Source organism: Oryzias latipes, chromosome 20, assembly GCF_002234675.1.
Source record: "Oryzias latipes chromosome 20, ASM223467v1".
In the NCBI taxonomy this organism is placed as follows: domain Eukaryota; kingdom Metazoa; phylum Chordata; class Actinopteri; order Beloniformes; family Adrianichthyidae; genus Oryzias; species Oryzias latipes.
In genome coordinates this window covers 23,403,784-23,429,898 of record NC_019878.2, presented here as the reverse complement: position 1 = coordinate 23,429,898, position 26,115 = coordinate 23,403,784, and the positions used below count along the sequence as shown (strand labels likewise).

Below are 26,115 nucleotides of genomic sequence, written 5' to 3'. Positions count from 1 at the left end.
ACAATTCATCACAACATCGTCGTGTGATGAATTGTTATTTTGTGTTGTGAAATCTAAAGTGTTGTGTTGTGACCCTTGACTTCTCAGAAAAACGTCTCTGAATTCGTGCTGATAACAATCTTTTCAGGCTTCTTTTTCTTCGTGATGACAGACAGATTCAGGTGTAAACCAGCTGGTTGGAAAGCATCAAGCGCAGCTGTTTGCGTGTTTTCTTAGAGACGTTTAGCAGCTTCCAGGACCTCAGAGTCCTCAGAAGCCGCTCCTCTGTTTTCTTTGCTTTGTCTTTATCAAACTTAACCTTTGAGTGACATCCCATCAGTTTTTGTTCAGTGGTTTTACATTGAACTGTGTCCATTGTGTATTTAACACGTCCCTGATCCCACATCATAATTCTTCCATCACCATGTTTGACAGTTGATTCAGAAAAAGAAAATTTTATTTAAAGACTTGGAGATTGGCAGTTGAGTTCAATAAATTTTTCTAAAAAAAAACATCCAACTTTTTGAATTTACAGGTTTTCTTTTGTCCCTCTCTCTCACAAAGACTCGATGAAGCTGCGAACCTAGAAGACTTTTCTAGAGCGACTCAGGTCACATGACTCTCTGGTCAGGAGAAAACATTTCTGAGGAGCCAAACTTCAGCTGGGAAATCTCAAACCCTGAACTCCTTTAACCTCTTCAGCTCATTCACTCTCCGTTTGTGGTCATATTTGATGCTTAAACTTCAATCTGGACTCACAAACAGCTCAAATGTTCTCCTGAATTTTACAGTTTTTGAACTCCATCTGTCCTGAGTGGGAACTTGAAGCTTTCACTTCTCATTTGTTGAAGCCACAGAGTCTTCAAAAGCTGCACAAGCAGTTTTGTTTTTATCCTTTGTGCTATCCTATAGGGTCAAGATGACCCAAATCCTTCCATTGACGTGTTCTCCCTACCATGACAAAGGTGGATAAAGGTGGAAAGATTTCATGGAATCCATGGACACCAGTGAAGATCACAAATCATTGAAGAAAAAGGGTTCAGAGCACTGTCTAGTGGGTCTAGATGACCCAACTCCCAACGGTAAAGTGCCTAGGAAGCACAAGGGTTATCTGAACTCAGAACGTCTGGCTGTTTTAGTGAACTCTGCTTTTAAATCTAAAGGAACCAAATGAAACCCCAAAACTTGATTAATAATGATTTTATTTGATTGGAATCATGAAAAAATTACAATAGAAAAATCCCAGCAACAATTTGGATCAATCTGTCTTCATCAGATTTCTTGTTTCTGGTTTGATTACTTCTTTTAACGAGCAGGAAGTTGAAGGCAGCAGGTTGGAGAAGACGGTTCCGGTGAGTCTCAGCAGTTCTGGACCGTGGCCTTCATCCTGCTGATGTCGATTCCTTCTCGGACCAGCAGCTGTTTGACGTAACGCACGGTTGATGGAGACGGCTTGGGCGAGCGGGAAAGAATCCAGGCGTAGTCGATGTGGAAGAGGTGGAGGAAGCTGGTGCACGAGTAAACCACGGACAGGCTGGTGTAGTCGGTGGTCAGAACCCAGTAGGGAGCGTAAGGAGTGACTAGGAAGAACAGAGACAGAGAGCCGTGAATGGAGGGCTGACGGAAAGGTACCGGCGGCGAGGAGTCGGACTCACAGTACGAGAAGCTGACGCCCAGCTTGGCCGGTTCCCTGGAGTCCCGAATGACGGCTGTTCCTTCAACCGACCTCACCTTCTCCTTACTGAAACACGAAGAACACGGAAACTCAGCAGGAACTCAAAACCTCTTTGCTTTAGAGATGAAAAAACATGAAAAGTTTTCCATCAAACACATTCAAACTCTTTGATTTCTGCACATTTACGAACCAGCAGAACATTAAGGATGAGAAGAGGAGAAGACGTTTCTGTCTTCATCAAAACTGATTTTAAATTTACATTTTTAAATGAATTGTTCAAACTATTAAAGCAGTTGTGATTTGGTGACACACAGATGTGTTTTGTTTGATCCGAGTCCATCAAATCTTATGACACTTCTAGGAATAACATCATGAGATGAAGCTTAACTGTCCTAAAAACTCAAAAATAATAAAGAAAACAAGGATTTATTTCTTATTATTGGAGATAATGTTTGTAATAAATCTCTTTCACACGAGCAGCAAAGAATGTGGAACCCGTCAGACCGGAAATGTCAGATAAGAAAGAAAATAGTTATCATGTTTTGTTAAACCTCGATAAAGAAGCTGCCGTCCTCGTCCTTAAGGTCAGTTCATGGAGGGAGAAGAACATGCAAATGTGCAGGAACAACCCAAATGTACCACAGATGTGAGGACATGTGGGTTTGATAACTCTGACTAAATGAACATGAACTCCATAATCCAGTTTTGTGATAAGTCCTGACTAAGACATGGAAACACTTTTTTGATGACATCATGAGGATACGACAATGGATGATATAAAAATCAGACCCGACTTAAGTTAGTTTATGCTTTAGTCAGCGTCCTGACCGAATATGACATCATCAAACCATAAACTTGACCAAATATGGACAAACCGGTCTAACACTCCATTCACACCGAGCATGTGACGTGCATTCAAGAACGCTCTAAACGTTGCATCCTTGTATGCTCGTTTGGCCCATGGTGTTCACACTGGACGAGCAGGGAGGGGCTTCCTCGTGTCTTCCTTTTTCTGCTGTTCTAGCTCGATTCCGATGCATGAAAAACTTGGTGTCACAGAATTCCAGCCGGACTCAAACAGCAACGATTCATTTCTCCTCCATGACCAATTTTCAAACGGCTGGCACTTCCGTGAATGAAAAGAGACGCCATCCATTCGTCACTACCAAATCAGAGTCCCTGATTGGTCGAAGTTCCAATGGTTTAACTTTCAACGCACCTTTCTAAACACGTGTTTGGTGTTTAGAGCCGGAAAAGGGATGTTGGTTATGCGAGAATGTGAGAGATTTGAACACTGAAGTCTGAAACACGTGTTTACATCGTCTTTTATCGGAAGTGGTCGCTTGAAGGCGTAACGCCAAAGGCAGTGTAAAAGTGGCCCCACAGCTGTTGGCACACGCCCAGAAAGATCATTCCAGAGCAAATCAGCCGTCAATCTAAAGGCCACTCCCTGTTTGACAGTGATACTGTTATAAAAAAGGTCACCAGAGTTCAGACGCCAGCGAGACCTATCCTCAGAAACACGTGTTCAGTCTTAAAGATGTCAGTCTTTTTTAACCAGCTTCAAACAGGAAGTCAGTGTTTAACTTTGGTTCAGACATACAGGGATTTTTGTATTAAATGTTCTGCTTATTATTTCTAAATAAGATAAATTTTTAGATTGGAGAGAAGACACAGAGTGTTCTGAGTTTCATGACTCTGTTCAGATTAAAAATCTTCAGTCCTAAGAGGTTCTGCAGGATCTGGACCCTGAAAAAAACTCTCTTCAGTCTGAGTCGTCCTTTTAAACTGAAAACCCAGAAGCACTCAAAACCGGATTCAACTCAAATGTTGGTCATTTCTCAAACACGCCGCTTTGTGGCATCATTGGTTAATATTAGACGCCCACGTCCACCCAGAGTGCCCAAAACCGTGATGAGTGGAGTAAGATGTGGAGGCCACCCGCCAGCAGTGGCGTGACAGGCTGATGATGATGATGATGATGACGATGATTGAAACCATTCAAGTGGCAACAATTCAACTAAAAACGTTTTTCAAACTATTCTAATTGTCAAAATAATTCATATATTTCAGTAACAGAGAATAAAAATACATTTAAAGCTATCCCAAACACAAAAACAAACTATAAACAAGCTAAGCCTTATTTAAAAAAATAAAATAAACTCCTCATTTCTGCCTTAACTCTACTGGATCCTCTGGAGACGATGAAGACGAGTCAAACTTCTCTGTACTCACTAAAACTGCGAGTTCAGGACCTGGATGGTTCCGTCCTTCCTCAGGGAGTAGTTCGCCTCGATGCACGTCCCCTTCTCAAAGCTTGCTGGGAGTTTCTCGATCTCGTACCACCTTCCCAGGTACTGTTGGGAGACACGTGTCAGAACCAGCGCAGCACGCCGTGTGTGCCCGTGTGTGTGTGCACGTGTTACCTTTTCAACCCGGAAGTTGGGCTGCACCTGTGGCGACGGACAGGGACCCCAGTGAAAAGTCTGAGCTGAGATGAGGGGCAGCAGCAGCAGCAGCAGGAGGAGGAGGAGGGGGCAGATGGAGGACATCGCTGGAGGAGAAGCTGCAGAAGAAGAAAGAATGTGACGAGTCGTCAGGAACGCCGGCGTGCGGAATGCTCTGCCTCAGCAGAAAGGTCGTCCACCCAGACGATGGGAAGCTGCTGATTCTGTGTCACGGTTTCTGTGAGTTTTACCAAAAATAAATCAAGATTTTATGTGAATAGAAACCAAATCAAAATAAAAACCAAGCGGCTCTGGGTGAAGTTAGCAGCCAGAAACCCTCTGTTGTACTTTTTAAACATAAATCAGAAGTGAAGAGTAAACGTCTCTTCAGATGTGGAGATGTTTACCATTTAAACGTTTCTTTAAATAAAAAGGCATTTCACTTCACATATATCGTCTGAATTACTATTAAAATGTGATCAAGGCCAAGAGAATGATTAAAAACCCAAATTGAATTATTAAAAAAAAGAATGTTTCATAAAAAAACAAATACTGGTCGTATCTTTTTTATGTCCTTCAGGTTTATCTGCTGACATTTTGAGACATTGTTGTATTTTTCCCCACAAAGTCTGACTTTTGGCCTCGTTGAATGAAACTAAAATCCAAAAAATAAAAATTACAGGAACAAATAACTCATAATAATGCGGAGTTTCTGTCAAAGCTGGTTTCACAAAGATCCACATTACAGGACTTTGTGTTTTCCCACAGGCAGCCATGAAAAGCATCCGTCTGCGCAGCTTTTCTTTTGTCTGCACACCTTCATCCTCTCACCAACCCGTTCATCCGGTTCCAAACTAACACCCACCTGTTTGTTTATACCGAGTTATACCTCTGAGCGCCTCAAAGTCATCCTCATCAAGACAAACTCGGTAGATATTCATCACTTGGAACAGCAGACATTAACTTTTCCCCACAAAAATTTTAATCCGAATATTTTGGAAAACATGATCCTGCGCCCTCCGCGCGCGCTTTCCTCCGCGCGCTTTCCTCCAACCATGATCTCCCATCAGTTAGCAGGAAGGTTTTCTCACCTGTCAGTACGTCAGGGGTCCGAGCTGCGGGGATGCTGCTTCCGTGAGACGGGGTTGGCGCTTGTGTCCCTGCAGAGCGCGCGGCGGCTCCTTAAATTGGATCACGCGCGCATTCCTGCTGCGTAACTCAATAGAAAGTGTTCCGTAACAGCGCGCGCGGACGCGCAGGACGGACGCCTGTCAACCTTACGAAAAGAAAAAAATCGTTGTGTAATCATTTGTTGCCTTGATTATGAAAAAAGGATTTAGTTTTTGGAGTTCCAGCTATAAAGTTTGATTTAATTAGATTTTAAAAGACATATTTAATGAATAGAAAAGGTTTGAAACGTGTTTCTCACGGAGAACCTGATGAACAACAGCAGAAAACCTTCAGATTTAAAGAAAAACTGAATATTGTCATAAATTATTTTCATTTTTAAAAACAAAATAGAACACGACAAACCCCAACATCCAACAGGGTTATCTCTGCGTAAATGTTATATTTACAATCCAAACTGACCAGTTTGATCATATGTTATATTTAACTTCAGTGTTTTAATGAGTGTGAGGTTTATTTGAATATTTTGATATACTTTTAGTTAAATTTGCCTAAATAGTTTATAAATATAAATGTATAGTTATTTAAATATTTCTCTTTAACAAAAAGAGATGCGTCTCTTTTTCTGTAAAATGTCCAAAAACTGTTTTTTTCCAACTTTTTAATTTTATTTTTGAAGATGTGTTTCTTCATGTTGGTTTAAAAACAAAGAAAAAAAAAGAAAAGAGAAAAGAGCAAAACTGTTTTGTAAAAACAAGTTTTCAAATCTGAATTCCAGTAAAAAACAAAGAAAGTAATTTGCTTAAATGTACTACACGTGTACGTAAGTTTAAGCTAAAAGAGAGGAAGTATGCTTGAAGTTTACTTTTTAAACCCAACATGTGTAATGTCAACTAAAAATGTTCCAGTTTAGTTAATACTTCCTAGGATACTTGCTATACTTATACTCAAATAAAGTACTTTTTTGTAAAGGGTTGAACAGTTTTCAGTACTTAAGACTTAAAGCTTCAATGTCTTTATCACAAGAAAAACATCAGTTTGATGTTTTCTTGACTTTGTGACGTCACAAACGCAGATATTTTTTTTTACTTTGAAAATTTGCGTTTCAAAATAAAAGCGTCACCTCCGTCCAGAAAACCGCTGAAATCAAACCAAACTGAGCCGCTGCTCTCTGAGCCACTTTTATTCCACAAAAGGTTCAAGAACAGAAACATTTTATTCATTTCAATCCGATTTTTGATTGATAGCTTAAGGCTTTTGTGCACAAATGATTAAATTAAACAAATGTTTTTTGTTTTCATCTCTGCGTGATGAAATCCCCAGATGCCCCAGAAATCTCTGAATCATTTCCAAAGTCAACATTTAAGGGTGGCTCCACTCCCAGCTGCTGCCCTTCAGTAGCTGAAGCTTTTCTTTGGCACATCCGTGCAGTCCTGCTCCACCTCCTGCAGCCTGGAGGTGTCGATTCCTTCCCGGTCCAGGATCTCCTCGCAGTGCCGGAGGGTCTCTGGGGACAGGGAGGGCGAGCGGGAGAAGATCCAGGCGTATTCCAGGTGGAAGGCGTGGAAGAAGTCCATGCAGGAGTAGACCACGGAGTAGTCGGTGTAGTCTGTGGCCAGGACCCAGTCCGGCATGGAGGGGGCGACTGAGGGCAGAAGAGCAGCAGTAAACCGGCGTGGACACCAAAGACCCGAACGCTCAGCTGCAAAACCTACATTTGAAGAAGTGAGCGGCCAGTTTGGCCGGCTCGTCTCCGTCAGGCGTGACCAGGACTCCCTCAAACCGCCACTCTCGGTCAAAACTGAAAACAGACGAGGTGGCATGAAGAAATTCACACCGGTCAAAAATGAAAAATGAAAGCTTAAAGGGTCAACTTATGCAGACTCCTTTAGTCTAAAAGTTTTCTTTACATTTAAATGAAGATGCTGCTGTTCAAGAAATCACAGTTCTTCATTTGAACAGCAAAATAAACACATAGAAGTGCATTCATAAATGGATGAATGCATTTACATTCATCCATTCATTCTAATGGATTTACATTCAAATGGGGTTTATTTCCCCCCCTCCAGCAAACATGAAGCTCCTCTATCCTTACAAGAAGTGGGAGCTTGTGACGTGGACGGTGTCGTTCTCCATCAGCGTCAGGTTGGACCGGATGCATTTTCCCGGAGCGAAGAACGCCGGCAGCTTCTCCACCAGGTACCAGCTCCCTGCAAACTGCAAACGGGGACACGGCCGGTTAGCACTGGGACACTCAGGGGGGGAGAGGGGAGCGGGTCTGCCTGAGCGCGCCTCACCTCCTCCAGGGTGAAGTTGGCCTGGACCTCCGGGGTCTTGCAGGGACCCCAGCCGAAGGTCTGAGCAGAGACCAGGGGGAGCAGCAGCAGGAGGACGAGCGAGGCCGACATGGCTGGAGGAGGCGTCAAAGCAGCTCTGGAAGAGAGGGGCTGCTTTAGGTCGTCTCCACTCACACATTCCATACGTTTACCACAAAAAACAAGCATGTTTTTATGTAAATTTGAGGATAACCTGCAAAATGTTGAAGGTTTTAGCTGTTGAACTGGTGCGACTTTCAGAAGGTCAACAGGTGAAATCATCCGATTTCAATCTTTATTTTGTGGCAGATGTTTTCCACAAAATGAAGATTGAAATCTGATGATTTGAACAGGTGATTGACAGCATATGATCATCGTTCATATTCTCACCCGCTGCATCCTTCCAAAACTTTAGCGTTGTTGCCATTCCAAATGTTTTAACCCAAAGATTTTAAAAAGGTTCTTGGTGTAACAAACACAAGAGTTATGACGCATAATTTTCAAACACCTCAGAATAAATCATTTCAAATACATTTTTACTCCCTTTTGAATTCATTTTTACTTTTTTTGTGGATTTGAACATTCTTATTTTGTCTCTACATGTTTGACATAAAACATAAAATCAGTTTGATCTCAATTTTTGTGGTTTTTGCAGTAAAAAAAAATCCAAAATGTACTTTCCTGGATTTGACTTTTTTTGGCCAATTTTAGGTTTATTGTGGAAATATTGTAAATGTAGTCAAAAATAGATCTTAAAACAAAGAAAAGCAGCATCAAGTATTGCCAGAAAAAATCTGTTTTAAAAACTAAATGAATACGAATCAATAAGAGAGGATGAAGCTTCAACCTGTCCGACTGAGAATGAAGCGGCTCAATGTTTTTGTAATAAAACCCATAAAATCCTTTATGTTTTTTAAACTTTGACTTCATAGGTTGAACCTGAAGGTGAGCAACAGAGTCACATTTTCCAGAAATGTTCTTTAACCTCCATCGGAAAAACCAGAAAAGGTGTTTTTTTTTGGTTCTGGACAGCTGAGGCCTGAAGAAAAATGCCCCCATTGTGACTTTTTTCTAAAATCACCTGGAGACAAACACAGCGATGAGGACAAAAGGATTGAAGCTCTTGGACGGACTTACCGGAGCGGCGTGGAGATGTCAGGTGGAGGTTGGAGGCTGGTGTGTGGGATGGAGATGGCGCCGAGGTCTTTCATAGCTGCTGCTGAGTCACTGGAGGGCGTGAGGACATTCCCACTCGGGGCAGGTCTGCATGAAGGAACAAAAGATTAAAGACGGGACCAAAGGTGAGCTGCTCCTCCATCACCTTCAGTGACGAGGTGAGCAAAGAAGAGCGTGACTGCACTCTGTTTGAGGGGATGATGTCACTGCAGCCTTTCACTTTAACACAACTGAAGGTTTCAAACAGAAAACAGGCATTTTATGAATGACAGCCACATTCCAACAGCTGTTGTTGGTCATTTCCCCTCAGACACTCCTGCTCCCATCAGCAGGAGCTTCAGTCCACTCCTCAGGAACAAACCACCTCTCCAAACGTCCCAGCTCCCTCCACGGCTCTCTGGTGGAGCCGTTTCCATGGCCGGTGTCCGTGGAGCTTCTGGCTCCAGAGGGATGGAGAATCTGGAGCTTTCATTGAAGCGTCACAGACTCACGTCTCCTCCGTCTGTGACGCTTCGTCTCTTCTCTTGTTTTTGACCCAACATGAACTTTGGCAAAGTCCAGAACAGCGACCGTCTGCATTCAGACCAGCAGACAGGTGAATTACCTGAGGGCTGTCAGCACTAAGTAAACCTCCACTGTTCAGACATTTGTCTGATTTGGTTTGTGTCATTGCCAACTTACTTTTAGGTTAACTCTAATTTTACTGAACGTATGGTTTCATGTATGTACACAATAGTCCTTTTATTGTGATCTTTTCGGGTGATTTTAACATCTGCAGATGAAAAATAGGCCTTTGGCTAACTCTGGCAAATTAACAGGAATGTTTATTAATATGCGCCGTCCCTGTATACAATAAATAAATGCATCTAAATAAAATAAAATAAAAATCAGAGGACACACCTGAGTCAAACATCATTAAAATGTTCTTTTAATCTTTTTTCATTCTAATTTTTCAGGCTTGTTTGTACATTTCTTTAAATAATTCAGTTAAAACAGGAATTTAGAATCATTTCCTGTCCTGGAAATTGATGTTAATTTCAGTTTGAGACATTTTTACAAACTCAGAACTTCAGCTGTTGATTTAGCCTTTTAATAACCCAAAGTCTTTGTGGTGGTTTTTAGTTTTTTTTATCAGATTTTTAGAGACATTTCCTGTGGATGATGGTTTCTTTAGAAGTGTTTTGGTTTTAGTTTGTTCAAAAACGACTTCCTTTACATTTTGAAGCTAGTTTTACTTTATGTTGGATCCGTATTTACGGTTTCAATCCTTGGGCGCCTGCGTTTATGGAACCTCCAAAGCGCCACCTGCTGGTCAGAAAATGAACTACAACCGAGAAAATAACCGTGAAAACCCTTCAGTCTGTTGGTGAAGATAAAACTTTATTAAAAAGAAAAAAAAACACAATTTCATCCGTTATGAGTAAATCAGAAACAAAAATAAAAATGTGTCACTAAGGAGCCAAATGAAGATGGTAACAGAAGAAGTTTAGGAATAAAGTGAAACCTTAATGCTAAAAATAAAAGAAGCAAAAATTCAACTTTCAGATAAAAACCTTTCAGATTTCTCTCCACAGGTGAACGTTTGGATCATTTAAAGCCCAAATCCAAAACCGATTATAAAACACGTCACAGAGTTGGTAACAGAAGAAGCTCCTAAGACGCAGAGACCCCGGATTCGCTGAAGGTGAGGGTCCCGTGATCCTCACAGTCCTGCTCCACCTCCTGCATCTTGGAGGTGTCGACCCCCTCCCGGCGCAGCACCTCCTCGCTGCGACGCAGGACGTCAGGAGGCGGGGAGGCGGAGCGAGACAAGATGAAGCCGTAGTCCAGGTAGAGGACGCCCAGCACGTTGGTGCAGGAGTACACCACCGAGTAGCTGTCGTAGTCGGTGGACAGGACCCACATCGGGCTGAGGGGGACAACTGGGGGCAGATGAACGGCACAGGAAGTGAGCGGGGGGGCAAACCGCATCAGACCAAAGACGGGCGGCGGCGGCCTCCAAGAAAACCCAAAGTTTACTCACAGTGAAATAAGTTGACTAAGAATTTGGCCGGCTGGTTTTTGTCAAAAGCCACGGCTTTTCCTTCCACGACCCACTTCCTGTCCCAGCTGGAAGAGACGCAAAACAACCAAGTTCCACGCCGTTCAACGCAAATTCAAGCAGCGCAAAAGAAAACAGACAGGAAGGAAGAATTTTTAAATCCCGTTTGAGTGAACCTGAATAAACAAAAAGCTTCTGAAACGGAAGCGTTTGACAGAAACAATGGGAGCGCCGCCGTACTCACTACGACTGGGAGGTCCACACCTGGAGGCCCCCCTCCCCACTCAGGCTGTAGTTGGCGCTGATGCACTTTCCTGGGGCGAAGAATGCCGGCGTTTTCTGGACCAGGTACCACCTGCCCATGTACTGTTGAGAGACGAGCACACGTCAACCTGTGGGGGGGCTCAGGTGAGTGTCTGCTGCAGCCTGTGGGGGGGCTCAGGTGTGTCTGCTGCAGCCTGTGGGGGGGCTCAGGTGTGTCTGCTGCTTTACCTTTTCAACTTGGAAGTCTTCCTGGACCTGCGGCGTGTGGCAGGAGCCCCAGTGAAGGGTCTGAGCGGAGGCCAGGAGGGGCAGCAGCAGCAGCAGGTAGGTGGATGACATCACTGCTTCAGGTGAGGAGAGGAGGAGGAAGCGTCAGAACAGTTTATCCAAAATGATCCGTTTTCTTCTGAACCGCTGACCTCCAGTGTTTGAACGAGAGGAAGCATCAACGTCTGCAACATCCTCTGTTCTTTTATTTTGAAAGGTCCAGGCTGATTAAACCTGTCTTATACATTGAAGCAGTGAGCGTGTCCCAAAATAAAACCCGTCTGTGACGGTTGATTCCGCAGACACGTTTGATTTTAGGACTGACGGATTATTTTCTTGATGTTTGAGGCTCAAACGGTAAAAGATATAATATGGAGTGATATTCGTGCCGCCACAAAACTTTCTAAGGTGCAAATGAAAATATTAAAAATCTGCTTTCAAATACTTTTTATTTGCTTTCAAAATTTTTTGGTTTCAACACTTTGGTTTTTGCTTTACATTTTTGAAAGTGAAGGAAAAAAAATAAAACGTTAAACATTCAATATTTTCATTTATATTACATTTTTTGTGTTGAACGTGGTGCATCAATATAACTCCATGATATAATACTGAATATAGAATAATAGGGTGAACTGATTTAAACACCTAAAGAGGTTTTTGGCCGTCTCACGTTCCTCTAGGATGAATAAATGAAGCTCAACGCCGTTCTCAAGTGTTTTAAAGACTTTGAATAAGTTCAGTTAAAAGCAGAAAAGCTTTTCTCTGAATTTTCTCAGTGAGGAATTGAAATCTCGTTCTGTAGCATTCTTTAAATTCGGAGAAAACCACCCCCCCTCCTGGGCTGGGGGGTGTTTTCCACTTATTCTAGAAGGTTCAGTCTTTTCTTCACCTGCAGGTCCTTGTGGGTCAAATATGAACTCGCCTGTTTTAGCTCAAACATTAACCACAATACTTGTTAGGAAAAAGGTTTCACGTTTAAAAAGGGGAAAGAATTCTGTTTTTGGTCATTTCCCCCCCAAATTGACCCGTGTTTTTATTTACCCTGCATGTAAATGGGGTATACTATAGCGCTTTTCTACCTACAAGGACAAAGAGCTTTTACAGTCACACACACATTTACACACACAGTCACACACACATTCACACACAGGCGCCCGCCTCCCACCAGAGGCAAGGTGGGGTTCAGTGCCTTGCTCAAGGACACTTTGATCATGGGCTCCTCTTCATGTCAACATGAGGAGGAGCTCCTTTAAATTGTTGATTAGAGATGCAGGTGAAACAGGTGGAACCAGTCTGAGCATCTTTAGAAATGTTGAAAATGTTTAAACTTTAAAGCAAGATCAATAACACACCCATCCACACCCACGTACATATAAATATACATATATATATATATATATGTTTCTGATGTTTCAATGTTTTTTTTATATATAAAAACAAATTCCGTCTTTATTTTGTCTCATCCTCAAAAATATAAAGAATTTTATTGAAGGTCTGAAAGGATCGATATATATTTCATACATTTCCATTTTCTAAAATAATTTTTGCCCAAATTAGGAAAGAAATCTTGTTAAACACATTCTGTTCATCTTTATCTGTTTTAATGACTGGATTTTAAACTTCCAGCATTCCTGACGACAGAAAACATAGAAAAACTGTAGGAAATATCATAATCACAAAATAAAACAAAATATTTTATTCCCAATTTTACAGACCAAAAGTCTTCATACAGAAATTATTCTTTAAATCTTTATTTAAACAACCAGACAGAATAACAGAGTAACAATTCTTACCTGGGCGCGTGCGAACGTCAGGTGGGAGATGCTGTCCGGAACTGCAGCCTCGCGCTTCTTAACCTGCTCGTGCTCGTGCTGCGTCACTTCCGAGAGCGCGCGCGGCATTTGTCAAGTTATTATTTTTTTGTAGAGCTTTATTTTCCGCTAAACAGCAACTGAAGGTTTTTGTCTTTCATAGTGGAGGATCAATTATTTCTATTATTTAAGTGAAACCAATAAAAAATTGTAATTATTTATGGTATAGAAACCCGCATGAATCACGCAAGACCGGCTGTGACGCGGCCTTAAGACGTTAGCATAATCTTGTATTTAACAGAGAGTTTGATAGACATGCTATGATTAATGGAAATGTACATTTTATGTTTGAGGAAAGAAAAGGAAAAGAACAAAAGAACTAAACAAAAATATTATTTAAAAATTCAGGCTACAAATCTGACGTTTTAAATTCCGTCACTTTTGATCAATAAATACATTTAAAAAACTCCGAATATTTTTACTGCATGAAGCTGCTGCAGTTATGAAACCTTAAGTGTATAAAAGTCCGAATAAATTCTGGAATTAGAGCATCAGACATTTTTCTATTAAAAATTACATTAAAAAGAATAAATAAACACAAATAATATAGAAAACACCAGACATTTAACAATTATATCATATTTTATCAGGTTGAGCTTTTTCAGTTTGTTACTATATTAAGAAGCTATTTTAAAACGTTTTAAAGTGTGCGCGCGGGTCAGACACAACTATAACGTTATGGTCATCAGATGCAGTTCCACTGAAAAGCAGAAGGTGGCGACAGAGAGCTGCTGGGTTTGTGTCTGTGGTAAAACAATAAAGGTTTTTTTTTCTTCTAAAAATTGACATTTGGTTGAGAACATAAATTTTTATCATGTTAAAAAAATGTATCCAATTATTTTATATTTAAAATATTTTAGGTTTATTATGCAGTTTAGTGCCTGGGTAACTGCAGAAATCCTTCAGCTCCTCTGAAGAAAAACAGGTTTTTGGGGTAATAAATACTTTCACACACATCTGAGACTCTAAAGAGGATTTATTTCCAGTGTTTGTCGGAGAGAGGAGCGGGGTGGCCCCCTTGTTCTGCCGCGGAGATGCTCAGCAAACATCATTTCATGCAGTTTTAAACTTTTTTCCTCCGCTAGAGATCACAGGCGTTTCAGAAACAGGTTTGTATTTTGATGAACTCGGAACTTTGAAAACAGGAAACATCTGGAATGCTGCTTGACCCCCCCCTTTTCCTGACCAATAAAAACCATATTAATAAAAAACAATGAAGGAGGCACTTTTTTCTTTGAGATAAAAACAACGGACACGTGTAAAAACTCTTCTGATGATAACTTGACAACATTTTGGGAATTGAACTACTGTACCCAGCATTCCCTACTGCTGGATCGGCACTTCCTGGTTTGAAGGAAGCAGTCGTCCGGCGCGGTCGGCTAACATCTGGCTGTTGGAGCGCTGCTGTGGAAAAAGGGAACTTCCCGCAGCGGCCAGCTCAGAACGCCGCCGCGGGAGGAACGTGATTGGCTTCTGTCCAGACGCAGGAATACATTCTTCACGAGGCTCCGCCTCCTCTCTTCAGTCCAGAGGGCCTCCCTCGCGCTGGGGCCCTGCACATGCAGACTGTCCCGTAGATCTTCTCTGTAGAAAAATACTCTCTTGAGCTGGACCCCCCCCCCCCCCCCCCTCACAGGTACTGGTAGAACCGGGATCGGACCACTTGTGCTCCTGACAGTTTGTGCGGGTGGGGGTCCGTCCCCAGTGAAGGTTTGTTTTTGCTTTGGGGCCCGCTGCCGTTCAGCTGCTCCCCCGCCGGAGCGCCTGGGGAGCGTCCCTGGGGGGCGTGGCCCTGAGCTTCGGCGGGGTCGTCCTCGGGAACGGCTTTGGGTGCGACGGCGGCGCTCGGCTCCGAGCCTTTGCACCGCTCCCGGGCGATCCAGTCCCGGATGGAAAAGTCCTGAGAGGAGCACCTGGGTTTGAGGCGGTCCAGGGCGGACAGGTCGGCGGCGCCGTCGCCCCCGCCTTGCTCCCTCCAGTCATGAATGACAGCCAGCTCTGCGAAGTCCCTCTGGCCCCCCATGGTGTGGCGCCGCCGGATGCTCCTCTTCTTGCCGCGGGCCTCGGCCGCTCGACTCCGCGGGGCGAGCATGTCGTCCGCGGACGAGCGCAGCCGGAACTTTAGCCGCTCTGTGATCTTCAGGTGCCAGGGGGGTTCTGGACGCTCCGACTCGCTGCGCGAGGACGAGCTGATGCTGCTGGAGGACCTCCCCTTCTTCATCACCTCCAGGACTCGGGACAGGCGGGTGGAGGACTCGGGCCGCCCCTCGCCGCCCACGGTGCCCTCTGCTGACGAGTCGCTGTCAGTTTTCTGGCGGAAGGACCACCTCCTGGACAGCGTGTCGCTCTCGATCATTTTCTGGGACGGGAAAAGGCGCCTTGCTTCCGGTCTGGGGGCCGGCCCCCCCGCTGCGGCCCCCCCCTGCTCCTTCCTGTCCTGACTCTGCTCTGGGCGGGGGGTGGACTGGGCGGCGCTGAAGACGGGGAAGTCGCTCTCGCTGTCCGTCTCCGTGGGCCGCCCCTCGCTGATGAGCTCGCTGCGCTCGTCGTCGGCGTCCTCCCCCAGCTGCAGCTCCGGGCTGAGCGCGCTGGACTCGGCGCCGGTCAGGAACGTGTTGGAGGAGGTGGTGGAGTAGTCGGAGGTGATGGAGCTCACCTCCGCCCTGGCGGACACTCCAATATTGACGAGGAGGTCTGGCGATCCTCCAGCGGCCCACTTCTTGGGTCGGGAGCGTGGGACGGAGGCTCCGGAGCTCATGGTGCCGAGGTCGGAGGGGTTCTCCTCCAGCTGGGAGGGCGGGTCCGACAGGGAGGACTTGCCCTGGCGAGCGTTTCTGCGGATGGCGTTTGGGGAGTGCTGTTTGGGCGGAGTCTCCTTGAGGTATAAGGAGATCCTGTGCTCCCTCTTGGCTTTCGACGCGAGCTCCGGCACTCCCCCGTTCTCCTTTCTCTCCAAGGCCGCCGCCTCCTGCCGGCCGTCGGGGCCGGGATGCGTCTGCGTCTCGGCCTGGAGCCCGCGGGGGTCCGGTTTCTGAGCGGGAAGCTCCATCGCGGAAAAGACGGGATCCAGGTCGTCGTCTGAGCTGCTAGGCTGCACCTTCTCCTTTGACTTCTTTCTTTTGCGGCTGGCTGCAGCAAAGATGGAGGACACCAGCAGCTCCCTGCTGCACGGCTCCCTCCCTGAACCCCAGGAACCCTGCAGGCAGAGGAAAAAGGTGAAAACCCGTCAGTGAGGCAGCCGTGGGCGGAACAGAGCGTGGATCTGTACTCCACCTGCTCCCAGGATGCACCACAGACAAGTGGACAGAGAAGAGCATTAGCAGGAGACCAACAGTGACCGTTAGCATGCAGCGCTGCGGCAGAAGCTCGAGCTGCAGAAGCACCTGCTCAACGCCATCCGCTGACGTGCAGCACGAGTCTCCATTCCAGCTGCTCTCATCTCATCACAACATGCAAGCGCTTCTACTGAACACGGCTCTCCTCCTTCCATCTGAGAGGCGGAGTCTGAGCTGCAAGCTGAGCGTAGCTACTGAAAGTTAGCTTTAACTTAACTTGGGCGGAGCGGATCATGGGACTCCGCCTACCTCCTGCCACCCCACATCATTAGGTCTCTCCACTCACCTTTGATTTAGCAGAGTCACTAGCCGGAGAATCTGCAGAGAAAAAAGAGAGAGAGCGTCAAGTTAGAAGATTCACCGACGAGGTGGTGAAGTGGGAGGAGCAACATGGGGGGGAGAGGGAGCGTGGAGGTGGTGAGCGGACGACAGGCCATGCTGCACACAGACAGATGAGCTGCGCTTCTACCTGCAGGTCAGACGCACCTGAGCGTGACATCAGAGCAGATGTCTGAGAGCAGCAGCAGCTAATAAATCCTTTTTATTCATAATCTATTCCTAAAACACGACTTTTTCCAGATGTTCCTCCTGCTGAGGAGATCTTTAAACAAATGTAGATGAAAATAAAAATATTTATTTTACTACTTAATTGATTAAAACTATTTAACCAATGTTTTATTTTAAGGAACACATTTGATTAAAAATAAATATTAAACATTTATTTCATTCTTTAAGTTGACTTTTATCGTCTCATCTGCCTGTTTCTTACATTTTTACCTACATTACTGATAACAATTTATTTTACTATCTTTTTGAAAACATAAAACATTTTCATAATAAAGTTCATAAGTGGATGTATGTTCCATCTGTTGTTTCTGGTTCATAAACTCATTTTTCTTTGTCAGATTTAGCATTTAAATCATTAAAAGTGAACAAAAGTTCCAAAAACTAAATGATGAAGCTGAAAAAATGTAAATAAGTGACTAATTTTGGATTCCTCTTAAACTTTTAAGATGTTTGGAAACAAGACTCTGCAGATTTAAGGTTTTTTTTTATAAAAGTGTCCATTTTTAAACGTTTTATTAGAAATGTTTAATCTTATTTGTTTTATAATGTGAAGTTTTTAAGGATGAGAAATGCCCCCCCGTAATGAAACATTTGTAGACGTTTTTTTCTCCATTTTTATAGAAAAAACAAAGAAAACACTCAAACCAGAAATCTTCAGCGAGAGGTGGATTCACTGACAAGGCGAAGTGAAGTGCAAAGAGTTGCCATGGCGACAGGACAGGATGGGAACAGAAGGTGATGGAGGGCAGAAATGATCTGGAGGTGAGAGAGGGGCGAGCTATGTGCATGAGGACGCTACACGAGAGAGCCAGAGTGCGAGTAAAGGTGGGTCGTGCGCTCTGAGACCACTTGTGTGTGTGTGTGTGTGAGATAGCCCCGCCCCCCGACACCCCCCTACGATAAGACATGATGGCACGATGCAGGCGCACAGCGACTGTGACGTTGAAACCGTACCGTGCCGTCTCTTCTGTGGGCCAGCGTGTAGGACAGTGAGGAGAGACAGCGGAGAGGCTTTCAGACAGAAGCACCTGCATCAGCCTGAGACTCAGGCGCGGCGTGGGGCGGCGTACAGTACCGTGCCGCCGCTACAAGAACGCCGCTTCGGCTTTAACAGATGTGCGGGTTCCTGCAGACTAGGCAGCTACACTGCGGGCAACAATCCTCCTTCTTCCTACAGTTCCAGCTGCCCATCACAGACATTATAGAGTCCATCAGTGACATCACGGCGTGATAGACTCCTCCCACTTGGCCTGTGTCAAGATCAGTATGAATGGTAGGAAAGCCGTTAGGACACCCGACAGAGCCTCACTAGAGAGAGGAATCAGAGGTGGCCCTTCACTGTAAAAACATCTATTTGTGAGGTGGAGAGAATATGGCGTGTTAGATTAAAAGGGGGCGGGGACTGCCGGAACAGGAAGCTCTGGAGGGGAAGGACACCCGCCGCCCGCTCAAGGAGAAACGTCTAAAGCAGGAGCTTCAAAGCAAAGCCGGACAATCTGCTGCATCTTTCATGGATGCAGGAACATTGTTTGCTTCAGCGAGCGGGGGCGGGGCTTAGCAGAAGAAGCAAAGGGAAGCCTCAAAAAAGCATCGTTCACGTTTGGTTCAGCCCCCACAGTTACCTGACACCTCGCCCTGCGACGCTCCGGTGCGGCCGATGTTGGTGAGCAGATGGTCGATGTTGGGGACGGGCTGAGACTCCACCGCGCTCTCCTGCCGGGAAAGCGTCTGGAAAAACGAAGGAGAGTTCAAAGCAAAGAGCTGCTGAAGGTCTCAGACCAGGAGGCCTCAGACCAGGAGGCCTCAGACCAGGAGGCCTCAGACCAGGAGGCCTCAGACCAGGAGGCCTCAGACCAGGAGGTCTCAGACCAGGAGGTCTCAGACCAGGAGGCCTCAGACCAGGAGGCCTCAGACCAGGAGGCCTCAGACCAGGAGGCCTCAGACCAGGAGGTCTCAGACCAAAGGCCTCAGACCAGGAGGCCTCAGACCAGGAGGCCTCAGACCAGGAGGTCTCAGACCAGGAGGTCTCAGACCAGGAGGCCTCAGATCAGGAGGCCTCAGACCAGGAGGTCTCAGACCAGGAGGTCTCAGACCAGGAGGCCTCAGACCAGGAGGTCTCAGACCAGGAGGCCTCAGACCAGGAGGCCTCAGACCAGGAGGTCTCAGACCAGGAGGTCTCAGACCAAAGGCCTCAGACTAGGAGGTTGGCGCAGACGCTAACTAAACCATCCGAGCTGTCAGTCATGACATCAGCAGATGGAAAAATGAACAAGTTCTCCAGGAGGTCTCACGTTCTTAAACATTTTCCTGAAACGCTCAGCTTCAGAACGGATTTTCAGACTAAAGTCTTAACATCCATTATTATGGGGTCAAACGAGGATCAGCTCAAAGGGATTGAAAATGAATTTAGAAAAAAGATAATTTGAAAACATTTTTAACTCATAAGTACACAAAAACACATCTATTTGTGTTGGTACCACACGAAAAATGTTGTTTATTAGTAACAGCTGCTGATTTGTAGTTTCAGATTTTGCTTTTTCATGTTTATTCTCTTTACTTTCAATTCAGACTTCATATTCTTGAAGTGGGGCCTAATCTCAGATGTGGGCGGGGCTTGAAATAGGCTCATTGGCTACCAGGACGTGACCAACATTGGGTGACAGAGGTGATGATGTCATTTCCCTCCTCATCACGTCTGTACGTCCCATCAGAGGGATGACACAGGCGGCGCCAATAGCAGATGCTGAAATGACGTCATGTCCCAGCAGCCAATGGGATCAAAGCCCCGCCCCCACATAAAATAAGAATCAACTCCCGAAACCATAAAGTCTGAACTAAAGCTGTGCATTGAGAACCAAAAAGCAAAGAGGGAGAGAACTGTTTGAACTGTTTTAGATTTACATTTAACATTTACTTTCAACCCTTTAACATGGGAGATGTTGCCAGCGGACACTAAAGAAAACATGCTCTTTAACTTATATAAACTCCCCGACGATGTAAATCAGCTGATTTATGTCAGTTGCGTAAACGGCTGAAGAGTTGTGGTATTCATACTGGAACTAAAGCTCCAATTCAAGTTTTAAACGCAATTTTGTTTAATTTTCTGTATTTCTGTCAAGTTCACAGTTTGTACTTAAACGTTTATTTACATTTTGGTTTTTCCTTCACTTCAGGCCGATCCTGATTGAACCTCATCCTCTATTTTCCTTTCCTGATAATCACCCAGCAAGCCTTCAAATGCTGCCTAAACCTGGTCTGGTTCCAAAATTCAAAATTTGAATGAAGCTGAAATCATAAAAACGCTCAAATCCATAAATCCATTATTTTATTCAGAATAAAATGAGGAAAGAGTTTTTCTTAAGGAAATATTTTTCAAGAAGATGTCAAGTTTTAGATGCCTTATGCGTTTTTTAAACCTGCTTTTATCCTTTATTATTCTTTGACATTGGTCAGATGATCCTGAACAACAGTCCTCACCACCGTAAAACATCACCATGGAAACGAGAACGCGGGTTAAACGGCTGAGACGTGTGCCTGAACTCACCACCGGATCTCCGTTCCCGTCTTCCGTGAAGAACCAGTCATACTGGGGACAGGAAAGCAGAGAGCGTCAGTTCTGCTGCTGTTCCTCAGCAGGAGGAACCCCGACCGATCTGCAGCTCACGTTCTGGATGAGCGTCTCCACGATCTTGTACTGGTCTGGCATGTGCGTCACCATGTGGGTCATGTTGTCCTCCGTGGTTCGGACCAGAGTGGGGCCAAAAACGATGGCGAGGTTCCTGGGTTCCATCTGTCAAGAAGAACCGGGACAGGTTTTCGGGTCTTCTGGGGTTTTGGTTCAGACAAAACTAGAACATGAGCAGAGAGAACCGTACGAAACCTTGTTTTTCTCTGAGTTTTCAGCCACGGTCTTCAGATGAGCCGAGAGGAACTTCAGCGTCTCGTAATGATGGTCCGGTAACTCGTGCAGCTGTGGGTCAACAACACCTCTGAGGCTGATCTCAGGTTTGAGTTCAGTTGTAATAACAGAAAGTGCTGCTCACCAGCCTCTTCAGCACTTTGAGCCTCTCCACCGGGTCTTCTATCCTGTTGGCCTCGATGAAGTCTGCGTACCTCCCTGCAGCACAACATCAAGTTCTACTACAGCTGTAAAACCCTGTTTACCCACCAGAGGGCGACTCAACTCACTGTTGGTGAACAAAGGCTCTGGAAGTTTACGGAAGAAGGACTTCAGCAAACTGCTGATCACGTTGAGGTCCTTCCATTTCTGTGGGGATGCAGAGTCACCTCAGCATTAGACTTCTGTCTGCGGCTCCTAAAACCCACCCGTCTGTGGCAGAACAAAGGTCACTCACATCCTCCTGGACATCGATGTCGCTCACGCCCTTGTTGTTCAGCTCCTCCTGCATGTTAGAGATGGCGGAGTTGTTCCCAGGGACTCTGTAGATGCCTGTGTACTCCAGACCCCTCTCCTCCACTAGCTTACAGCAGACCTCCACTATCAGAGGCACAAACTGGAACACACAGAGGATTTAGAGGCTTTAATAGAGGTTGCCATGGCGCCCTGATGCTGCGCGTTCACATCTGCTTTGGCCGACCTTGTTGGTCTGCGCAGGAGGACAGTCGTCCAACCGAACTCCGAAGGTGAATCCTGCGGACGACTTCTTCTCAAAAGGTTTCCTCATCAGTCCCGGGATGCCTTTCCTCCACGTCCCTTTATCCTTGGGGGGGCTGGTGTCATCTGCAGGCATGGAGGTGCACAGATGAGCATCAAGAAGACACACAGAGAACTCCAGTCAAAGGTGATAAACCAGCGTGCCTTTGAGCACGCTCCTCTTCTCCACTTCAGCTTTGGGGGATTGGGGGCTCGGAGCTTTGGCCTCTCCTTTGCCTCCCAGCAGCGTATGTCGGATGCTCAGCGACTGCCGTGAAGTCCTGGGTGACGGCTCGCTCTTGCTGCCTGTTGGGCTACAAACACAGAGGAGTTCAAACTTGAGGACGCTCCACAGGCGACCCGCCCACTCTGAGCTTACCTCATCAGGGTGTTGTACTCCTTGATTTTCCTGCTGATGAGGTCATGGCTGCTGAAGACTGCACTCTGAAGAGGTCAGAAGAGGTACAGGATCAGCTGCAGCTTTTATTTAAACTCGTCCTAGAGACAGACCTGAAGGTTAACCACGGGTAATCACCGAAACCACAGGTAACCACGGGTAACTATAGGCAAACATGGATTATATTGGTAACCACGGGAACAGCAGCTAACCACTAAAGCCAAAGGTCATCCTAGGTAACTATGGGTCACCATGGAAACCACAGGTGACCATAGTTAACCTCCAGAACCATGGGTAACCACAGGTTACCAAGGCAACCATGAAAACCAGAGGCAACTACAGGATCAACAGCTAAAAATGGGCGACCAAAGAACCATGGCTAACTACCAGAACCATAAGTAGCCATAGATAACCATGGGAACCACAGGTAAGCATGGTTCACCATTGGAGCCATTGGTAACTTCGGGAACCATGGATAACTATGGGTAACAACCGAAACCACAGGTAACCACTGGAACTATAGGTAACTACCAGAACCATGTGCAACCACAAATGACCATGGTAACTGCAGGAACCATGGGTAACCTCTACCTTAGCACTGTGGACTGATGTCCAGTGAAAGATCTGACGTTCTGCAGCACACATCACTGATGAAGCTTCTACATGTACTATCATTGCAGCTGGGTAGCTCGGTTGGTAAGGTGAAGGAATCCAGGAATCCAGGGTTCGATTCCCGGAGCGGAATGAACCCCAATTAACCCTTGGGCAAGGCCTTTAACGCTACTGCCTTCCAGCACGAAGGTGCATGAATGATCCCGGTGGCGGTCACAGGGGCCGTAGGCGCAAACTGGCAGCCACGCCTCTGTGCGTCACAAGTATGAATGAGGAGGGGGGAATGAATAATGCACACAATGGATAATAATGCACAACAATGCACGCTCTGGCTTTGAGCGTCTGAAAAAGCGCAGATAAATCCAATCCATTTTTATTGTTATTTGATTACTTTCCAAACATTTCATCTCTGTTTTATATTTGACTCAAAAACTCTTTATGTTGGCTTTTTTAAGTAGTTCTAGGGATCTTCTAGGAAGTTCTAGGCAATGAAAGGGTTACTGAAAAAAACACAACAACTTGGAAAACAAAACTCACAGAGTTGTAAGAAAACAACCCAAAAAAATGTAGGAAAAAATGGGAAAAAGTGGCTTTTCCTAAGGAATATGTCCAAGCAGCACTAAAGCGGGGCGTCCAAGCTTCTTTCATTTATTTTCTTGATCTTTGTCTCCACAGGAGGAGGGGAAGTAGTGCACACACCTAAACTCACACAGTGGTCAGTGCAAACAGGTGGACCACCTCAAATATTTGTGAAAATCTGAACAACACTGGAAAAAAAAACAGCCAAGTTCCCCTGTGATTCTCTCCATGTGGTTTTTGTGGAAAAGCTTTTGGACGCCCCTGCACTAAAGCACAACGTCTCTACATGTAGAAGGAAGGAACCTTCACGATCACCAAAAGATAAAAACAAACTCACTAACTACCCACTACTGTTTTCCAGAAGATCGTCTCACCTGTTTGTAGCCTGAGAGCCAGCCGCTCTTGTGGGTTAAAGACACAAATCCTTTAGTTTAAAGAGTTTCCATCTGCTGTCCAGGTTTAAGTTTAGCGTTTACACAGACTTCAGTCTTCAAGGATGTAGATTTACCGTTTTTTCACGACCATACTGGGTTTTAGGGCGCAGTGTCAGTTCTGGGAGCTTTTTCTATATTTAACACATACATAAGGCGCACCGGGTTTTAAGGCGCTAATGTGTGTTTTAAAAAAGGCAGTGGGAGCTAAACTGAGTTGGTTGTGATTTACTTTGTCAGTCATCAATCAGCATCCAAAAAGTCCTCATATTCTGTATCTGAAATGAACAGCTGGGCTAAATTTCAATCAAACACGCCAGGTTCCCTTTCGTCATCGTCAGAGTCCGTCTCGTCGCCGTGCGGCTCCTCTGGAACGACGCCGGCTTTTGCGAATGCTCCAAGAATAGTGCAAGCAGACACGTCAGCCCAAGCTTCTCCAATCCATTCACAAACTGTTTGTTGTCTTTGTAAAAGTGTGATAGCTTGCAGTTTAAACTGCAAAAACTACCTGCACTTTGGTACTATTCGAAGGGGGGCGGGGGGGTCTTCTTTCACGTCCCTTCTAACCCTTCCCATGCTGTCCTCCCCTACATCCTCTTTACCCAAGTCTCACAACAACACATTCTCAATGGGCGCTCCGTACATTCTGGAGAAAATTCTAGACTTAAGTGCGCCTTGTGGTCATGAAAACACGGTAATGAAGAATTTTTGAAGCACACGAGAGGTGATGACATCAGCTCTGTGGTTCAGGTTCAGCTTTAGGCCCGTCCAGAAATGATGCCGCGTTTAACTTCAGCTCCTCTAACCTCCTCATCCAGGTGGCTGTTCTCCTGGATGACTCTGATCCAGGCCAGCATGTCCTCCCGGTCCTCGGCCTGGAACAGGTACTCGCAGTCGGAGGTGGTCAGCCGCAGCACGTTCTTCCTCTTGGTGTCGCTGTAGGAGATGTCGATCAGGCAGGCCTTGATGCTGATCTGTAGAGGCTCCTCCACCGTTTGGCAGCTGGCGTGAGCTTGGCCCTCTCTCCTGTCCTTGTAAAGGCAGAGGCAGTGACCTCTCAGCACGGCGTACACCTGTTTCCACGGCCGCATGCCTCCTCCCACGCGCTGAGCAGCAGAAACGCACAGTTGGAATCTACCAGCATGAACATTTGGACGGGTTAGGACTGAGCTGGAGCTCACCTTCCCCTTGTCTGTGTGAAGCTGCTTGAAATGCAGGAAACCCTCTTTGGTGGCGTCACAGAAGACGTCGGACGATGAATCCCCCCTGGAGCCGGAGTCCTCTGAGGACCTGTCTATCGCCTGGAACGCATCAGACCAACACAGGCACTGAAACACGGCCGCAACTCCAGAGCAGTGTTTTTTTTTAGGAGAAATGTAAACACCGTTCGCGGACTAAGAGTTTTATTCCTGGGCCTGGACAGGAAGTGATGCAAAAGGAGGAGCTGGCACGAAGCCTGGTTCTGGATAACTTACCTTCCTCAAACCTTTCAGGCCTGGTATCAAGGATCTCCTAAACACAAGGAAAAAGGCTCGAGTTACAAGCACGAATGCATTTATGAGAAATCCGTCATTAGAACTCACGAGGAAGACGAGGAATTACCGAAAAGAAAAACAAACGCATTAAACAAAACATCTGGATTTGTTTTCAGGTCAGGCGGGAACGTCTCTGAATTTCTAGAAGCAAAAGCTTGTGGGCCAAAAAAAAAAAAAAAACTAAAGCAGTGATTTTTTATCTTCATTACATACGAGAAACATGTTTATGTTTCTCGTATGTTATGAAGACTAAATCCCACAGAGAAGTGAAGCTGAAGCTTAGAAGCTGGAAATAAAGAAATGAGAGAACAGCAAAAAAGTTCCTCTTTTCTTTACTTCTGTTGTTTTTATTTTATCACTCAAGCTATGTCAGATTTCCAGCCCTAAACCCAACTACTAAAAAACTTTATACTACCACTCTCATCTGAAAACGTTGATGTTTTATGAAAAAAATACATTTTTTTTGGCAAAAATTGTTCCAATGCAATGCATTGTGGTATATATTCGCCAATCTAGCGAGCATCGATGCACACCAGCCTTTCACAGAGACTTTTGGGAAATTTCTAGGGTACTCAATTTTGGAATTGTAGGTTTGGACAGCACTAGAAAATGGCGAACGCACTATATAGTGCACTATGTGAGGGTTAGGGTGGGAATTCGGACATGGCCTCAGTTACACTTCAGTTTCTGAATCAATAAACCGAGGCTAAAATCAAAAATGGGTCTGTGAGGCGTTTGGCCTGTGCTCCCCGCCTGCAGATGCCGATCTTTCCCGAAACCCGCCCGGACAGCAGGTCACCTTCACAAGCCGCATCACGGCGCGCAGGTAAAGACTCAGCAAC

The 26,115-nt window shown here is 45.4% G+C and overlaps 4 protein-coding genes across 10 annotated transcripts in view; all 4 read right to left on the bottom strand.

The window, feature by feature from the left end:
* Nucleotides 1-1,164: 1,164 nt before the first annotated feature.
* Nucleotides 1,165-5,316, bottom strand: LOC101170718 (apolipoprotein D). Of its 2 annotated transcripts, none has more exons than XM_004081182.4 (5): nt 5,193-5,316; nt 4,081-4,220; nt 3,890-4,011; nt 1,635-1,720; nt 1,165-1,559 (listed from the first exon to the last, which is right to left on the bottom strand). In XM_004081182.4, the coding sequence occupies exons 2-5, from the start codon at nt 4,204-4,206 to the stop codon at nt 1,339-1,341; spliced, it is 555 nt and encodes a 184-aa protein (XP_004081230.1). In that variant the 5' UTR covers nt 4,207-4,220; nt 5,193-5,316; the 3' UTR covers nt 1,165-1,338. The 2 variants fall into 2 exon arrangements, with proteins under 2 accessions (XP_004081230.1, XP_004081229.1); XM_004081181.4 differs by having other exon boundaries at nt 4,081-4,339; nt 5,193-5,296.
* Nucleotides 5,317-6,396: 1,080 nt separating this feature from the next.
* Nucleotides 6,397-8,916, bottom strand: LOC101170475 (apolipoprotein D). The gene is made up of 5 exons (XM_004081180.4): nt 8,682-8,916; nt 7,527-7,662; nt 7,325-7,446; nt 6,945-7,030; nt 6,397-6,874 (listed from the first exon to the last, which is right to left on the bottom strand). Exons 1-5 carry the CDS (start codon nt 8,753-8,755, stop codon nt 6,624-6,626), a joined length of 669 nt encoding a protein of 222 aa, XP_004081228.2. The 5' UTR covers nt 8,756-8,916; the 3' UTR covers nt 6,397-6,623.
* Nucleotides 8,917-10,076: 1,160 nt separating this feature from the next.
* Nucleotides 10,077-13,651, bottom strand: LOC101170232 (apolipoprotein D). 2 transcript variants are annotated; one of them, XM_020712570.2, is made up of 5 exons: nt 13,086-13,651; nt 11,254-11,366; nt 11,006-11,127; nt 10,744-10,829; nt 10,077-10,642 (listed from the first exon to the last, which is right to left on the bottom strand). In XM_020712570.2, the coding sequence occupies exons 2-5, from the start codon at nt 11,362-11,364 to the stop codon at nt 10,374-10,376; spliced, it is 588 nt and encodes a 195-aa protein (XP_020568229.1). In that variant the 5' UTR covers nt 11,365-11,366; nt 13,086-13,651; the 3' UTR covers nt 10,077-10,373. The 2 variants fall into 2 exon arrangements, with proteins under 2 accessions (XP_020568229.1, XP_004081227.1); XM_004081179.4 differs by having other exon boundaries at nt 11,254-11,369; nt 13,086-13,649.
* A 470-nt stretch (nt 13,652-14,121) lies between these two features.
* arhgap21 (Rho GTPase activating protein 21) overlaps nt 14,122-26,115 on the bottom strand; it is a 76,099-nt gene continuing 64,105 nt past the window's right edge. For all 5 annotated transcript variants that reach the window (XM_023950022.1, XM_023950021.1, XM_023950020.1 and 2 more), the window contains 15 exons: nt 25,214-25,250; nt 24,920-25,039; nt 24,545-24,844; nt 22,099-22,163; nt 21,885-22,033; nt 21,664-21,806; nt 21,421-21,579; nt 21,254-21,332; nt 21,109-21,182; nt 20,946-21,035; nt 20,730-20,855; nt 20,610-20,651; nt 18,688-18,793; nt 16,785-16,816; nt 14,122-16,359 (listed from right to left, as the gene is read on the bottom strand). In XM_023950022.1, coding sequence (XP_023805790.1) covers nt 14,794-16,359; nt 16,785-16,816; nt 18,688-18,793; nt 20,610-20,651; nt 20,730-20,855; nt 20,946-21,035; nt 21,109-21,182; nt 21,254-21,332; nt 21,421-21,579; nt 21,664-21,806; nt 21,885-22,033; nt 22,099-22,163; nt 24,545-24,844; nt 24,920-25,039; nt 25,214-25,250 — 3,088 coding nt within the window. In that variant the 3' untranslated portion in view covers nt 14,122-14,793. The remainder of the gene's footprint in view (nt 16,360-16,784; nt 16,817-18,687; nt 18,794-20,609; nt 20,652-20,729; nt 20,856-20,945; nt 21,036-21,108; nt 21,183-21,253; nt 21,333-21,420; nt 21,580-21,663; nt 21,807-21,884; nt 22,034-22,098; nt 22,164-24,544; nt 24,845-24,919; nt 25,040-25,213; nt 25,251-26,115) is intronic.

Excerpts from the sequence above, each read along its gene's own strand:
- LOC101170718 (XM_004081182.4), bottom strand. The coding sequence starts at position 4,206 with ATGTCCTCCATCTGCCCCCTCCTCCTCCTCCTGCTGCTGCTGCTGCTG. Across the intron at positions 4,012-4,080 it reads CCAACTTCCGGGTTGAAAAG|TACCTGGGAAGGTGGTACGA; the intron begins GTAACACGTGCA and ends GTCTCCCAACAG. Across the intron at positions 1,560-1,634 it reads GGGCGTCAGCTTCTCGTACT|TCACTCCTTACGCTCCCTAC; the intron begins GTGAGTCCGACT and ends TGTTCTTCCTAG.
- LOC101170475 (XM_004081180.4), bottom strand. The coding sequence starts at position 8,755 with ATGAAAGACCTCGGCGCCATCTCCATCCCACACACCAGCCTCCAACCT. Across the intron at positions 7,447-7,526 it reads CCAACTTCACCCTGGAGGAG|TTTGCAGGGAGCTGGTACCT; the intron begins GTGAGGCGCGCT and ends CCCCGTTTGCAG. Across the intron at positions 7,031-7,324 it reads GTCACAAGCTCCCACTTCTT|TTTTGACCGAGAGTGGCGGT; the intron begins GTAAGGATAGAG and ends GTCTGTTTTCAG.
- LOC101170232 (XM_020712570.2), bottom strand. The coding sequence starts at position 11,364 with ATGTCATCCACCTACCTGCTGCTGCTGCTGCCCCTCCTGGCCTCCGCT. Across the intron at positions 11,128-11,253 it reads AAGACTTCCAAGTTGAAAAG|TACATGGGCAGGTGGTACCT; the intron begins GTAAAGCAGCAG and ends GTCTCTCAACAG. Across the intron at positions 10,830-11,005 it reads GTGTGGACCTCCCAGTCGTA|CTGGGACAGGAAGTGGGTCG; the intron begins GTGAGTACGGCG and ends CGTCTCTTCCAG.